At 37.2% G+C, this 17,121-nt stretch overlaps 1 protein-coding gene across 8 annotated transcripts in view; it reads right to left on the reverse strand.

Annotated features, from left to right (window-relative positions):
* Positions 1 to 17,121, reverse strand: part of HACE1 (HECT domain and ankyrin repeat containing E3 ubiquitin protein ligase 1) — a 107,046-nt gene that overhangs the window by 27,147 nt on the left and 62,778 nt on the right. For all 8 annotated transcript variants that reach the window (XM_072738088.1, XM_072738087.1, XM_072738086.1 and 5 more), the window contains 3 exons: positions 2,336 to 2,447; positions 2,149 to 2,246; positions 1,853 to 1,940 (listed from right to left, as the gene is read on the reverse strand). In XM_072738088.1, the coding sequence (XP_072594189.1) occupies positions 1,853 to 1,940; positions 2,149 to 2,246; positions 2,336 to 2,447 (298 nt within the window). The remainder of the gene's footprint in view (positions 1 to 1,852; positions 1,941 to 2,148; positions 2,247 to 2,335; positions 2,448 to 17,121) is intronic.

The raw sequence follows: 17,121 nt of genomic DNA on the forward strand, positions 1-17,121 counted from the left end.
GTCACATATTCCTCAATACCTTCAAACAGACCATGTGTGTCTGAGGAGCCCAGCACACAGGAATACCTGTTCCCTACCATCACTGCAGCCCACCACCACCTTACCACTCCTTATTTTTTTTATTTATTTATTTATTTATTTATTTATTTATTTATTTATTTATTTATTTATTTTTATTTACTTTTTTATTTACGATAGTCAGAGAGAGAGAGAGAGAGGCAGAGACACAGGCAGAGGGAGAAGCAGGCTCCATGCACCGGGAGCCCGACGTGGGTTTCGACCCCGGGTCTCCAGGATCACACCCTGAGCCAAAGACAGGCGCCAAACCGCTGCGGCACCCAGGGATCTCCACCTTACCACTCCTAAAGTCATCTTTCTTAGTGGAGTTTTGCCTGCTGGTTTGGTTAGAGACGAGAAGGTACAATTAATGATGCATTCTCTCCTTATACATATATAAAAAAACCAACAAAACAACTTAAACATTAGGAAAGAAATGATTTTCAGGAAATAAAAGCAACTGTGTAAAGCATTTAAAACTGAAATCCCCAATAAATAAATAAACAAACAAACAAACAAACAAATAAATAAATCTGAAATCCCTTCTTCACTTGTATATGTCTTTCTCAAGTTAGAGAATTGTCAAGTATTCCTCATAGATGAGGTGGTAACCACTTCCATTTAGCCTACAATATCAAATTAGAATTATGCAAGTCAGAAGCACTATTTCAATAAACAGTTCATCTCTATTATAAAATAAGAAGAGCTTTTTTTAATTGGCCAGGTTTCAATCTTTTAAAAGGACTGAAAACTAAGTTACTATACATAAGTAGATTATAAGTTAAGATTTAATACCATGATTTCTAGACTTTGTATTTTATGACCAATTAAATTTTAAGATTTGGCAATCGGAGAAGGACAAACATTATATGGTTTCATTCATTCGGAGAATATAAAAAATAGTGAAAGGGATTAAAAGGGGAAGGAGAGAAAATGAGTGGGAAGTATCAGAGAGGGTCACTGGATATGAGAGACTCCTAACTCTGGGAAATGAACAAGGGGTAGTGGAAAGGGAGGTGAGCAGGGGGACGGGGTGACTGGGTGACAGACACTGACGGGATGGAGGGGCACTTGACAGGATGAGCATTGGGTGTTATACTATATGTTGGCGAATTGAACTCCAAAAAAATATATATACAAAAAAAAATTGTAAGACTTGGAAACTCAAATAGGGTTAGCAAATTTGAATTTTTCCAAATTAATATTTAAGTCCATCTACTAGCACTATTTCAGAAAAGGAGATTTTAACTCAAAAAAGTAGTTTAAGGACAATCCTTAAATTGGATAATTTAGTTTTACTTTATAAAGAACTGATGAAAGCTTCCTTGGAGCCAGAACTGGTCCTTGAGATAAATATTTGAGAACCAACTATTTAGAGAACAGAATGCTAGACTGAGGAGCCCCTGGGGTGGCTCAGTCAGTAAAATGTCTGCCTTTGGCAGGTCATGATGATACCAGGGTTCTGGGATTGAGCCCCGTATCGAACTCCTACTGAGCAGGGAGTCCGCTTCACCCTCTCCCTCTCCATCTGTGTTCTCGCTCTCTCAAATAAATAAATAAAATATTTTTTTAAAAAAAGAATGCTAGACTGAATCAGGTTCCACTCATGATCCTACTGCTCATTAACTATGTTAATGTAGATAAAAACTCTGAATTTCAATGTTCTTTTCTATGATATGGGAATACTCCACACCTAGCTCATAGAATTACTATGGGAATCAAAGGATAAAGTGCACTGAAGTAGTTTGAAAATATGAGAAGCCACAGAAAAAGTCATGTAGACTGTACAACTTACCATCAGCTGACTGGGTGAACAATGCATAATCAGGATTCACTATCTCATTAGACAGAATATCAAACCACTCACGCACAACACCTTGGCCCTGAGTTCAAGAAAACAAAATTAAGTATTAACAAAATATATAATGGGGAAATTTTTTTCTGAATAATAATAAATTAAAATCATTTCTAATTTCCTCCCTTTTCAATTATGTACTGAACTTTATTCAAGTGCGCGTTTCAAACTTTTATATATAAAAGATTTTATATCTTTTATATCTTTTATATAACAGCACTTATTTTTATACCCACCATGCCTTCTTCTCCATGGAACCGTACAGCAATTCCTTGCTTTAGCTTTGCACAGTTTGCTTTTGACACAACTTCACAGCTACTCCTAAAAATAGAATCTAAATATGTAGCATTGGTTAATTTTATATATTAGAACTTTCAAGAACTAATATTTTGTGCCTCACACACATCAGTTTATTAAACATACCTCTGTGAACAAGCAGGATATCATTTTCATTCACTGGCCTGTGCACCATGTCAGAATCTGGTTGTCCTGAGTGCAAATGTTCATAGAACCACTCACAGCGATCTTTAAATGGCTACCCCAACAAATGACAGTAAAATATGTTAGCAGTATTTCAGTTACTATCAGATTATGTAATGAGCCTACTAATGCCCTTTCTACAAATAATCATTCTTAGACCTTTATTTGTAATAAATAGTTCTACATAATGTTCTGACATTTCAAAACCTATTCACAAAAAGGCAAATCTTAGCTGAAATACTTTGATCGCAAAGAGTATTTTTTTAAATAACCAACATTTTTAATAGAAAAGACTTGATAAATTGGGTTATATCTAAAAACTTAATATCAGATATGTAATTGATGGCATTACTCCCAATTTCCTTTAAGCCCAACAATGCTTTTAGGAATGGATTTCCAAATCCAGAAAAATTACATTGCATGTTACACTTAATTCTTCATGAAAATAAGCTTCTACCTTTATTCTCTTTTTTGTTTTTTTGTTTTTTTGGTTTTTTTTGAGATAGAGAAAGAGTGTGTGCTCAGCCTGGGGGAGGGGCAGAGGGAGGAGAGGAAATCTCAAGCAGAATCTGCACTGAGCCTGGAACCCGACACAGGCTTTGGTCCCAGGGCCGTGAGATCATGACCTGAGCTGAAATCAACAGTCAGATGCTTAATCAACTCAGCCACCCTGGCGCCCCTATCTAACTTTACTCTTATTTCTATCCTTTGAATATGTACTGTAAACCTTGACTATTGGGATATTTTTTCTTATTTAATATAGGTGCCTGACCTTGATTGCCAAGGCAACCACTTCAAAGAGGCATCTACTCCAAAGATGCCTATCTCAAATAAATAGAACACCAGCCACATAACTTGATAAAGAGCCAGGCCATTTTCCCACATGGAGGCTCCTCTGTTTTAGAAATCTTGGTTGATTTCTATAACTAACCATTTGGCCCACCTGTTTTTCCCCTTCCCGTGCTTGAAATTCCCACTTGTATGTTTTAGATTCAATAGTGAGTCTGTGAAACCCTAGGCTCCCACCTCAACCACAGTAAAAGCAGAAACTCAGGCCCATGTGTGTTATCATGCTTGCACATATGCACACACTCTCCCATTCCCCCACCTCCACCATGTGTGCTGTGTAATATCCAGATCCCATAAGTAATAAACCTATATATTTTTTTCAGTTTCCTGATGGTTAATGTTAAAGGGCATTTTGCAACCATAATAAGAACCACAAGGGCTGGTCTAGGCAAAAGCTGAGGTTTGTTATCGACAGGCTGAGACCAATATACAACCATTGGCATAGTTCGCAGGACTGCGTGATTGCCCTTGCAATTAACCAACAGGACTGCTTTTACCTACAATTTGCCTATTAATTGCCAAACTCATCATCTGAGAAAGCAGCAGCTTTAGCTGGGGTCTGTTGTGCTGCTACGTGCTTTCACACATCGCCTGTGTTGTGTGTTGCCTGAAGTATTCAACTTAAAAGGTCACAGCTGCCATAATAATGCAAGAATATCCCCAGAGCAGCATGATTAAAGCCATATGGTCTAATAATCAGACTACTAATTATAAAGGTCTTAATTGACAATATGTATAAGGGTCCTCCAAAGCCAAGGAGATTGAGGGAGGGTGGATTAGACTGCAAGGCTACTGTCACTGCCCAAGGAAGGTTCTGGGCCAAAGGTAGATAGAAATGATTCCCTTAGCTAAGGAGGAATTGGAGATTTCCACTTGCAACCACTGAGTCAAATGGGTTGTGCCCAAATAGATGTCCTAACTCAGAAGAGAGAAACAGCCTTGCAAATGGAAGCCAATAGAACCACAAGGGGAACATACAACAGAGGCCTACAGCCTCTGTGCCACCGCTTCACTCACCACCATTACTACTTGTCCCCTGACCCAATAGGATACTATGGATTCAATCCCAAGTGTGGTACTGCTAAAAAATTAATGGACAAATATAAATGTCCTAAAGAATCTAAGAACCCTGAGGAGGCATACCAACTCCTTGATAAATACAAAACCCCATGGACGCTTCCTAGGTATTACTCAATTATGCACACCAAAATGCCAAGACTCTGGTTTATGCTCCAGAAGCCTATAGTCTTTTCCCAAAGACCCTGTGCATATCATGCTACCGAAGGCAGGCTCCAACTCCGAAGAGGTTTCTTGAGACACCCTGAAAAGGAAAGTGCCACCTACAAAGAGCACCTACCTGACAGTGATGTCATCCAAAATTTCCTGGTTAACTAGTTTTCCAGTAAGATTAAGGTAACAGGATAAAAACAAGAAGTAGAAATTGAGATCAAAAGCTATATCTTAACTGATATAAATTCAAACCTTTCTTAAATATTTTATGCAGCAGGAAAGAGAAAGGAGAACTAATTGATTATTGCAGGTTTTCCTGTTTGTTTGGAACAGGCTCTGAACTGTTGTTACTAGCAGCGGCTAAAATGCACCAACTGGGTGGTATCTCTGAAGACTCTAAAACCCATAGCTTTCTTTAAGATCCATCTGGGCTATAATGCTCATTCTTTCTGAGAGAGTACAGATTCTGAGCCCTCTCAGCTTTCTGCTGAACAGGGCAGGGCATAACTATAAACATGCTTCATGAGGTTTCCCTGCTATCAAGGGAAGAGCAGACAGGGTAGCGTTATCAAGGCCTCTCTTGAAAAAGAAGAGGGAAATAGGAAGACAAAGGCCCCTAGAGCCATTGATGTTCATATTCTAGCCCTCCCTCTTCTCACTTGGACATGTGCTGTCTGGCACTGTACCCATCCTTCCATCACAGTGATCATTGCTAAGGCTTCCAGAAGTGGCCCATCTCCTACTACACAAAATTCCCATGGTCCAACTGGTTCATCATTTCTATGACCACAGTGATCCAGATGACCCCTTCTTCATTTCCAACCTGAAGAAACCCCATTTGACCTTGAGTCTAGAGGATTATTTCACAAGGCACTCCTCCTAAATACAGGGTTGCAGTACTACATTTTATTTTGACATCAGAAACCATCAATAAAGCACTAGAACTCCTAGGAGAAAACTTATATTCTTTCTCTATCCCTTGAAGATGTAAATACTACAATGACTTTGAAAAGTAAACACCCTAGGAGGTAACTAAAACTCTGCCCAGAGTTGCCAGAGACTGAAGGGAAAAAAGAGGGGAAAGCCTTTTAAAATACAAAATGCTATAAAAGCTCTTTGCCCAAACTCTAGTCCCAGCCTCCTTAAGATTATTTGTTAAGGATAAATACAAACCTTAAAAGTCTCCACAAATACTAGTACAAAGCTTTAGCCACTGGAGCAGGCAACCTTAACTTATTCTGTCTGCCAATTTGGATTCAGCTGTTATTTATACGATAGTGAGTTTTATACTGTTGTACCTGATTCATGACTAGGATGCTGGAATTGATGCTGCAGGTCTCTGTGTCTGCCTATATGTTTATGTGTATCTATGCATATGTTATATGTATATGATTTTTTTCTTCTCTCAACCTCTAGATGGTACTGCCAAAATTAATTTGCAAAATAACTCTATTTAATTAGCTTAAAAATAAGCACTTATGGATTAAGTCTTCCTAAAACTCTGTAATACTGAAACTAACCCAAATATTTCAAGTTCACATGATCTGGGATAATCTTTGGGAAGTAAAAGCTAGTTTAAATTTGGTTTAATTATGGAATGCCTGGGTGGCTCAGTGGTTGAGCGTCTACCTTTGGCCCAGGGCGTGATCCTGGAGTCCTCAGGATCAAGTCCCACATTGGGCTCCTTGCATGGAGCCTGCTTCTCCCTCTGCCTGTATCTCTGCCTCTCTCTGTGTCTCTCATGAATAAATAAATAAAATCTAAAAAAAAAAAGTGTTTTTTTAAAAAGTATGTCTTCAGATATATGCATATTTAATAAAATGCAGATTATATATAATTAACCTATATATAATCTATAACATAATTATATCATGCACATATATGTATTGTATGTTAAACAGAGATCATATAAATATAATAGGAAGTATGTTAAATAAAATGCAGATAAAAATGTATTGTACCTGGATTTACTAGTCAAATAAATTCATGTTATCTCTATTACAAAATCTGTCAGCAAGTAAAGTAGCTGGGCATGATGCTACCTAATGAAGTTTTTCATGGACAGTCTAAACATAATTGGTGTGATCAAGTAATTCAGATAAATGTTAAATGGGATAAGAGTTTCTAGATGAACTTTTCAGCAATAATTATGTGTTATGTCCAGCTAAAACTAGTTTCTAAAATTTTTGTTAACTTTCACCCCTAGAATTTTGCTGAATAAGGGAATTCATTGAATGTCTAAATCATTTCCAAATAAAATACTGAAACATTGCAAAACAAGTCGAAGTTTACCTACTTTTGACCTCTTATCACAGAGGAAACTGAAGATATTTGGGTCTGTTAGTAAGCATGTCTTGTGACACTGAAAAGTTGTACCATGAGGAAATATATATTGATAGAAATTATGAAATATAAACACATAAATTTGCCAACCTAAAGAATGCTGGTATAACAATTCACAAATTTTGCTTTTTACTTTTTATCAGAAATTAAGGTTTCTGAGGGCTAAGAGTTCTAATTAATATATGTAATTACAACTACTAGAAATAATATGGGAAACATCTCTCTGCATGCAAGGAAGGTAGGACATATCTTTACCTAAGAGAAGGTATGAGGTATGAAGAAGTATATTTATTAAGGGAAAAGAAAGTAAATTTGTCTAAAGTAAAACTGGTTATTTCAGAATGGCAAAGAGGAAAATAAAGGATAAAATGGTACAGAAAGTAGTTGAAAGAATGAATTTTACCTTGTGGTTGACTGACTAAAATCGAATTGTTGTTTACAAGGGTTTCTTTTTTATAAGCTTTAATATCAATACTATGCTTATATAATTTTCTTTCATGTGCTAAAAGGACAAATTTTTCTTGGGAGTACTGGTCAGTTCTTGGTAACAGATTATGAAAGCTTTTGCCTTACCTTTTAAGTAATCTAGCTAGAAAGCAAAGATTCTGTGTTTTATCAAAATAATTAACCTGTACTTCATGCTGTTTTGATCAGGTCTTTGATTACTTAAGCAAACAGCATCTTCTCAATATTAAAGTAGTTGAATTTTGCTCCGAACTATGTAATCTTCTGTATATACCTTTAAAAATCTTTTGTCATTTTGGCTAAGTAGATAATTATTGTTTCATAATTATCTGTGATCCTATTTAGTCAAATGTCCAAAACCTTTTGATGTTTTTGACTAAATTCCCAAAATCAAATTCTAACTAATGTATTTCTGACCTGGAAATAACTCTGGAATTTTCTATAGAACCCCTGGAACATCTCAAAAGATCTGCTCACTCTCTTTATAAAAAGTGAAACAGTGAATTTAGCTTATTTGGTATGATAACTACATAAGAAGCACTGTCAAATAAGAAATAATGCTGAACCTTCCTTTTGGATATCCTTGTATGAATGGATATATGCTATCAATATAAGTATTCAAGAAATTCTACTGAATTCCTAAAAATCTGATACTAAATGTTTTCAGCCATCACTCCAGTTATCATCTTACAATGTGTGTCACAGAAATAGCCAAATTTCCTTATTAGTTGTGTTATAATGAACTCTCATCAGATCTTTAAACATGGGCATTTTCAAGTCTTTTATCTTTATCATATTTAAGTCTTTTAGTTTTTTTATCCTTTACAGTTACTGTTTCACTCTGATGCTTTTGCATATGTGCTTCTTCATCTTCAAGAAGATTCCTGGAAAGGACACTGACAAACCCAGGTCTCTGATAACTTTCAGATCATATCACTGAACTGGGTAAGAAAGGACAGAACTCTAAGGAAAAACTAGATTCATAAAACTGCTAACAAAAGATCAAGATGAAGAATCACTGGGACTGAATGAACTGATGAGAATGATTATAATTTTTTATGAGCCTTCTTTGAAACACTGTTGGTTCTTTAATCTTATGTTTTCCAAACTTAAGGAAACTTTTTCTCTTAAGCTACTTACAGCAATTTGGTAAAGAATGCCTTTGTGAACAAAGATGAAACCATCACTGTTACCTTCCATCTGATCCTTCCAGAATTTGGAAACTCTCAGTGAGTATTCTTAAATTTTCACAGTAGCATAGTTATTAACATAATCTGTTCTCATATCACGACACAACTGGAAACAATGGTCATACTATCAAAGGCTTTGAATGGGGCAGCCCGGGTGGCTCAGCGGTTTAGCACCGACTTCAGTCTAGGGTGTGATCCTGGGGTCCCGGGACTGAGTCCGACGTCAGGTTCCTTGCATGGAGCCTGCTTCTCCCTCTGCCTGTCTCTGCTTCTCTCTCTCTCTCTCTCCTCTCTCTCTCTGTCTCATGAATAAATAAAATCTTAAAAAAAAAAAAAAAGGCTTTGAACGGAATGTCATATTTGAGAGAGATATGCATAGATTCAGATGACCAAACAGCTTTAAAAAAGTAAGGCTGACTTTATGGAACCAATTAAGCCCCTTGGGAAAATAAGTTTTACCTTACTTGTAGGGTTCCCAGCAGCCTTACCAGATGAGTGAGGAAAGTCACTTCCTGGCAGGCCCGGGAACATCAGAATATTTTAAGAACCTCAAAAAATGAGGAATTCACCCAAATCTATTGGTATTATAGGTGAAGTCTGACATCAAGTCCTTAGCTTGGCCTCCCAGCCTTGAGTAGCTTTTAAAAATTCAATCTGAGACTCCTTATGAAAAAATCCACCAGAGCTGACTTACTACATGATCAATCGCTATTCATTCTGCACTTACGTAAATAAGCAGGCCAGGTTTAAAGAGACTGGCCTTTCTTAACAAACCCTTTAGCCTTATTTTCCTCATCTCTGATAGAAATGAGGGTGACTACAGAGAGTAAAAATTATGTTTCAGTAATACACCTTTGTGAATATCAGATTTTAGTGCTTTTAATTGTTCTTGAGGTTTTGTTTTTCACCTGTAAACTGAACCAGATCATGAACTCTTCTAGTATCTTCCAGTATTTGGCTACAACTCTCCAAACTGACACTTCTTATTTTTCTCCCACCCTTCTGACTTGGAATCACAGAGAAATTAAAATTGCCTTTTTCCCAAAGCCATGAGAGCTAGAATGGAATAACCTGATATAAAATTCAGAAAAATCATTACAATACTTCATATATAGACAATATTTGCACGTGTTGCTGTGTGGGCAATAGTGAGTTTATCTCAACACTTGATGGCATCATCAGAAAATCCAAACTGCAAAGATGCTTGAGCCTAACATCTAGAAATCCTACCTCCAGAATTCAAATTTGGTTTACAATTTGCTCCAACCATTAGCCTTTATTTTTCCTTTGTTTCCATAGAAATGCCTTTTATTAAATACCTGATTTCTTACAAATACAAGCCTAATTTTGGGAATCCACTTGCATGACCATCTCCTGAAATGAGATACAACTTTTTAATTAACTGATCTATTTTCATGGCTGGACCTTTCAAGTTTGAGACAATGGCTACAGACTGGATTTCGGACTATTGCCTGCATAATTATTAAGTTTTGCAATTATAATTATATTTAGATGTGTATGTTGTGGGTTACAAAATGCCCTGCAACAGACTTTAGCATATCAGTTACCCAGGCACTTAAGGTCCTCACTATTGAGCCCAATGCCTCAGAGTAGTCTGTAAACACTGACAGTTGTTTGGGTTTATTTCCTTTTCATAATGCAAGTGCCTGACTTAAACTTTGATTGCTGTGGCAGCCGCTCCAAAGATGGGCTATCATGAGGAGGGGGTGGGGAGGGGGCACACTGCCAGCCACAAAACTAGATTAAGAGTGCCAGACCACCTCAACATGCTGAGGTTCCTTTGTTTTAGAGATCTAGGTTAATTTTAGTCATTAACCATTTGGGGAATTTGTTTTTTCTCTTCCCATGCTTTAAATTCCTGCTCTTATGTTTTAAATTCACCAATAAAGAGTGAGCCCTCAAAACCCTAGCTCCTAACTCAACCCCAGGCTCAGGAGTGCTCTTTCTCTCTACCTGTGACCTCACAGCATGGCCCTAGGTATGCTGAGTAATTTCCAGGTCCTGTAAGTAATAAACCTTTATATTTTCAAAGTCTTCATGGTTATTGTTGAAGGGTATCACTCGGAACCACAAGGGCAGATGTAGCCATGACACCGGTTATTGGTAAGATGAGACTGACACACAACAGAAGACATACAGAACTATTGAAAAGAAAAGAACTATTACCCTTTTTCTTCCCTTCCTCCACCCTAAAAACTGAATAATAAGATCTCCTGCAGTAAAGAAGTCTCTACCTTTATGTCAGATAAGCAAACTTGCAAGTGACTTGCAGTTTTTATGATTAATCAGGAAGTATTACATACCTAATGCAGGTAACAGCTTTAAAAATCTCAACTTCATTGTTAAAAATTATTTAATACAGCTTAACTTCTTAATACAGTTAAAGAGATAAAGCCAACATAGGACAAACAATATGTATATAATATCACTTTCTAAATGGTGAAGTACAGACTTCTACTATCATGGTATAGTGCACTAAGAATGTAGAGACTATGCAGATGAGGAGAGTACAAAACTTTCATGAAGTCACAGTTTGAGCCAGGACATAACACTGGGTAAGATGTGCTCAAGCAGGGAGAAGAGACACACCAGGTTAAGGGAGTCCAAAAAAAAAAAACAAAAACAAAAAAGGCACACACACACACACACAAAAAAGGTACAGAAAGAAAAACTGTACGTCTCCCTAGAAGATGCAGTTAAGGTAACTGCCATAACCAGAGTCCTATCCCTACACATAATGAAGGAAATAAGTTTGTATAAGTACACTTAAGGACATAATTATGGATCCTTAGAATCAAGTGAAGAATACAGGGACCATTGTGGGTATTTGGTCAGAGGGATATAACATGATAAATGTGGTCATTAAAACGAGAGTAGAAGCAATATTAAAGGGAGACCATCTAAGTGGCAGTTTATTAAGTATTGTGTGATAAGGAGTTGGTCACAGGATGAAAGAGAAACAAAAAGGAAATCTGAAAAACATTACTCCTTTGAATAAAGATGAAAAGAGATGATCTCTAGGGATAGAACTTAATGATAGAAACAGCTTAAACGGGGAATACTCTCCCCTCACAATCTACCCCCATAGTCCTAGGGGCAGAGGTGGAAGGATAATTAATGAGGTTTTATATAACCTGAATCTCGGGTTATTTGGAATGCAACTTAGTACTTACTAAGAGCTTGGAAATTAGCACTGGAAAGTGTCATAGCTGAAGCACTGGGAATAGAGTCATGAACAGATCTGGATTTGGACACAAAGTAAGGTTCTTTGTTCAAGAGATTAAAGATACAGAGAACAAACACCTAGAACAGAGTTTACGATCACAGGTTAGGACTGAGAATCTGCTTACTGAATGATACACATAGCTAGAAAAGCCAAAGGAGGACCAGGGTGGTGCAATAACACAAGGCCAAGAGTTTTAAAACTAAGTATGATCAATATCCAAGACCACAAAGGGTATCTTTGAGGCAGTTTGTAGAACACTAGTAAATTTCTTCATGTGAGCTAAATTATATACCAGCTGGTTCAAAGGCTTAAACATTATTAAGTCTTAATAAGGCAGAGATTAACTTCTGCCTTTTAATACCTGCTCTTTCAGTAAAAAAGAGTAAATGCTCTCTTTTTAAAAGTTAAATGTATTGGGGAATCTGGCTGGCTCATTCAGAGAAGCATGTACTCTTGATCTCTGGGTCATGAGTTCCAGCCCCATTTGGGGTGTAGAGATTACCAAAATAAACTAAATAAATAAATAAATAAAGACTTAACTGTACAATTTTGTCCATAATTCTAATAGTCTTTCACTGAAAAAGTACTGCTGTTATCATATAATTACTGGGCATATAAATTTTATTTTATTTTTATTTTTTTTAATTTTTATTTATTTATGATAGTCACACAGAGAGAGAGAGAGAGAGAGAGAGAGAAGCAGAGACATAAGCAGAGGGAGAAGCAGGCTCCATGCACCTGGAGCCCGACGTGGGATTTGATCCCGGGTCTCCAGGATCGCGCCCTGGGCCAAAGGCAGGCGCCAAACCGCTGCACCACCCAGGGATCCCTGGGCATATAAATTTTAATAAACAAACTAGAATATAAAGTGCTTGCAGTTTTAATGCTTATTTCTAAAACTCTGGTAAAAGAGGAGAGAAAAAAACATTACACAGAGGTGATACATTCAAGTGAGGGCTCTGAAGTTTGATAAATATGGTTTGGAATCCTGGTTCTGTCACTACTGGGTTTGTGATCTTAGGGGAATTACTAAATCTCTCAGAACTTCAGTTTTCCCACCTGTAAAATAGGGAAACTCAAGGGCTGTGAGGATTAAATGAAATAATGCAAATACAGAATATAACAATAATTGCAATAATTAGTTAAATAATTCTTAAAGCACCTGTTTAACCAGGTACCGTTTTAAGCACTTTACACATATTTTTACACATAATCCTCCCAACACTGAGAAAAAAGGGATTCATATCATCCCCAGGTGACAGAAGAGAAAAATGTAGCACCAAGAGGTTAAGGAACATGTGGAAATACTCAATATCCAGAATGTTCAAAAAGTAAGTATTGTTCTCATCACTCAGAACAGTGTTAAAATTATTTAACATGATGGAAGATGACAGAAAACTTATTCACCATTGTAAGATAATAAACTATAACCTTTATCTATAACAAGTGAACCAAGAAATAAGAGCAAATGGCATTTTTTAAAGTAATTCAAATGAAACATTAAAAAGTACAAAATGTGGGACACCTGGGTGGCTCAGTGGTTGAGCGCCTGCCTTCGGCCCAGGGCATGATCCTGGAGGCCCGGGATCGAGTCCCACATGGAGCCTGCTTCTCTCTCTATGTCTCTGCCTTTCTCTCTCTCTGTGACTCTCACGAATAAATAAATGAAATATTTAGAAAAATAAAAAAATTTAAAAAATAAAAAGTACAAAATGTTACCTTCAAAAGCTAATAAATGATCTGTAAGATCAAAACATCACACACATTTATATACACCTAAAAAGCCAAAGGGCACGTTTTGTATGTAAAGTTTCTGAATACCTGCATTTCCATAAAATAATTTGTAAAACAAGACTGATCACAGAGGCTCTCTTTTTTTTTTTTTAAAGATTTTATTTATTGATTCATGAGAGACACAGAGAGAGACACAGAGACACAGGCATAGGGAGAAGCAGGCTCCCTGCGGGGAGCCCGATGTGGGACTCGATCCTGGGACTCGGGGATCATGCCCTGAGCCACAGGCAGATGCTCAACCACTGAGCCACTCAAGCAACCCAACAGAGGCTCCTCTTAAAAGCATTTGTACAGCAATACAAAATGTCTCTCCCTTTAATTACAGGCCACCTAAAAGCCACCAATAGAACAAAAAGTCAATCCCTTACCACAGGTAATTTTGTTCTTTTATATTTTTTGGGTTTTGTGAACCACCTCCAAGTTACAGAAAATTCCTAAATATAATAGAGTACAAAGCATTTTTTCCCTGATATGAGTTAGCTGCCAACATGATATCCAATCACCCTTAAATACCTCAATGTGTATTTCTTACAATCAAGACAATTCTCCTACATAACCATCAAAACATAACCATCAAAATCAACAGATTAACCCTGATACATTACTATAACTAATTCTTAGATTCCATTTTAAGTTTTATCTGTTCCCTAATAATGTCCTTCACAGTGTAAATGACTCCTGAATTGGATTCAGTTGTCCTGTCTTTTTCACCCTGGTACAGTTCTTCAGTGTCTTAATTTTCATGACCTTGATTGATACTTTTAAAAACTGCAGGTCAGTTATTTTGGAGAATGTCCCCCACTGTAGTGAGTCTGATGATGTTCTTCTCATAATTAAATTCAGGGTGTATATCTTTGGCAGGAATATCAAGGAAGTGATGCCACATTCTCCTCAGTGCATCCTATCAGCTGGCATATTCATATGTCTATTTTGATCACTGCCAAGTTTTCCACTTAAGTTTTTAATCTTTGTAATTCTTAAGCATCCTATTAGTAGATACCCTGAGATTGTAAAAACACCCCACCCCTCATCAAACTTCCCATTTAATTTTTTTCAATATAGACTTACAGGTTCTAATTTTATTTATAATACTTTGCCATCATTATTTATTTGGATATTCAAATTATTCAGCTTTGGCCAGTAGTGTCCATTCAAGCTGGTTCTGTGTCATTCTGACATAATCCTATCACTCTTTGAACAACTTTCTTGCATAAAAAGAGGTTCCAGGCTCATTTTGTACTTCCCTGACCTACCCCTGAAATTAATCATTTGTCCAAAGAGCCCTGGTTAATTCAGAACGGTGTTTCTGGGCCAAGAACTGGGTACCAGGTTTGGTTTACCTATTGATCTACATTAAAAATTTTAAGTTCAGGGATCCCTGGGTGGCGCAGCGGTTTGGCGCCTGCCTTTGGCCCAGGGCGCGATCCTGGAGACCCGGGATCGAATCCCATATCAGGCTCCCGGTGCATGGAGCCTGCTTCTCCCTCCGCCTATGTCTCTGCCTCTCTCTCTCTCTGTGACTATCATAAATAAATAAAAATTAAAAAAAAAAAAATTTTAAGTTCACACCGATATCTTCAATTCTAATATAAGAGCACACGGTGCACTCTATTCTCCTCCAATTTGAAACTCCTTTCTCCAATACTAAGAAACCAAGCTCCCATAATAAATATACTTACTTATCTGATAACTGCCCCACCCTGTATATAACCCAATTTCCTGTCACTGACATGGACACTTTACTGCATGGATGCCCTCTACCCTACTCAGGCTCTGTCAGTCTACTCTGAGCACCTGTCACCATCCTCTACACTGGACATCAGCATGTGCTGCTCCAACTCACATCTCTATGCTGGGCCCCTCTTCGACACAATCTCCTTACCACACACAAGCTCCAAAACCCCACACTAGGCTGGCTACCACTATGCATGTGAACCCCTTCCTTACCCTGGCTAGGCAACAAAACCTCCTCTGTGGTGAAAGAGGTGGACAGCTTAATTCAGATGCTTTTGACTAAATTGTCCAGGAAAGGAAGAGGAAAACAGAAGTGAAAAGCAGAGATAATATTAAAAATAACAAACTATCTCTTTCAAAAACTAAAAGCTTGGGATGCCTGGGTGGCTGAGCGGTTAAGCATCTGCCTTTGGCTCAGGGTGGGGACCAAGTCCCACATCGGGCTCCCTGCATGGAGCCTCCTTCTTCCTCTGCCTATGTCTGCCTCTCTCTGTGTGTCTCTCATGAATAACTAAATAAAATCTTAAAAAAAAAAACTAAAAAAACTAGAAGCTTTTTTCACCTATAATCTCATTTGCCCTAGATTAGAGTTACATAGTTTGAATTTAAAAAAGAGACTTTTAAAATCTTGTTCTCTCACTTAGTAGTTGAATGACTTAAACAAGGTACTTAATCTCTTCAGTTAAAGAGTACCTATCTTTGCATGATTGCTATGAAAATAATCTATGTTGGGCACTTGGGTGGCTCAGTTGGTTGGGCGTGTTCCTTAGCTCAGGTCATGATCCCAGGGTCTTGGGATCGAGCCCCCGCATTGGGGTCCCAGCACAGCGGGCAGCCTATTTTTCCCTCTCCTCCCTGCTTATGCTCTCTGTCGCTGTCTCTCTCTCTCTCAAGTAATTAAAATCTTTAAAAAAAATCCATGTAAAGCAAATATATATCTGACCTAGAGTTAGCATTTAATAAATATAAGTTATTATTACTACTTTCTCTTTTATATTATCGTTTTTAACACATGTCAAAGGATAGCTATATACACATGTATAATTTTATAAAAAGTAGTTCTTAATTTTCTTTAATTTCTGAAAGGTTCAGTGTCCCTAAAGACTTTTAAAAACACCTACAGTATCTATGACTACTAACCAAACTAGAGCCTCCAGTCTATCCTACAATTTTGACAAATTATTTCCTGAAGTTTTGCCAAGCTTGTATCATTCTCCTGAAGCAAAGTTACCAGGAGCTGCTGAGAGTCTAGAAAACAAAGGTTTGCAATGTGGCAATCAGGGTTTAACAAAGTGTGATCCCAACCTATCTTTCCAGAATTACATCTCATTCCTCACCTACACAAAATTTGTTTCAGCCACTGTAATTTTATACACTTTTCCATTTACAAGCCCTGACCCATATCTTGGCTAGAATGTTCATCTTCCTCATTTACTCCCAGCAAGATTCTGCAATATTTTTCAAGGTCCAGCAGAAAATACACCTCCTCTTCAAAATTTTCCTTTACTACAACAGGCAAAAGCAAGGTCTTCCTCCCTTAAACTTCTAAACAACTAGATAATAATATAATTACTGTTTCATAGGTACATTTATTATCTCCCCTGCTAGAGTGAATTAAGATCTTTCTGGAAAAAAGACATATGCTTTCTATCTCCAAATAACTACCATTTATTGAACATACATACCAATTACATTTATTCTTCACAATAGTTTTGCGAAATTGGCATCATTATATCTATTTTATAGATGAAGAAACCAAGACTCAAGGATGTTGGAAATGTGCCCCAAATTACACAGCTGGCAAAAACAACCTTTTCCCTAGCATGTTTCATGAAACATGAGATATGAGGAATGAACTTTGCTACCAGGGAAAAGGC

This window comes from Vulpes vulpes, chromosome 1 (genome assembly GCF_048418805.1).
Source record: "Vulpes vulpes isolate BD-2025 chromosome 1, VulVul3, whole genome shotgun sequence".
NCBI lineage: Eukaryota > Metazoa > Chordata > Mammalia > Carnivora > Canidae > Vulpes > Vulpes vulpes.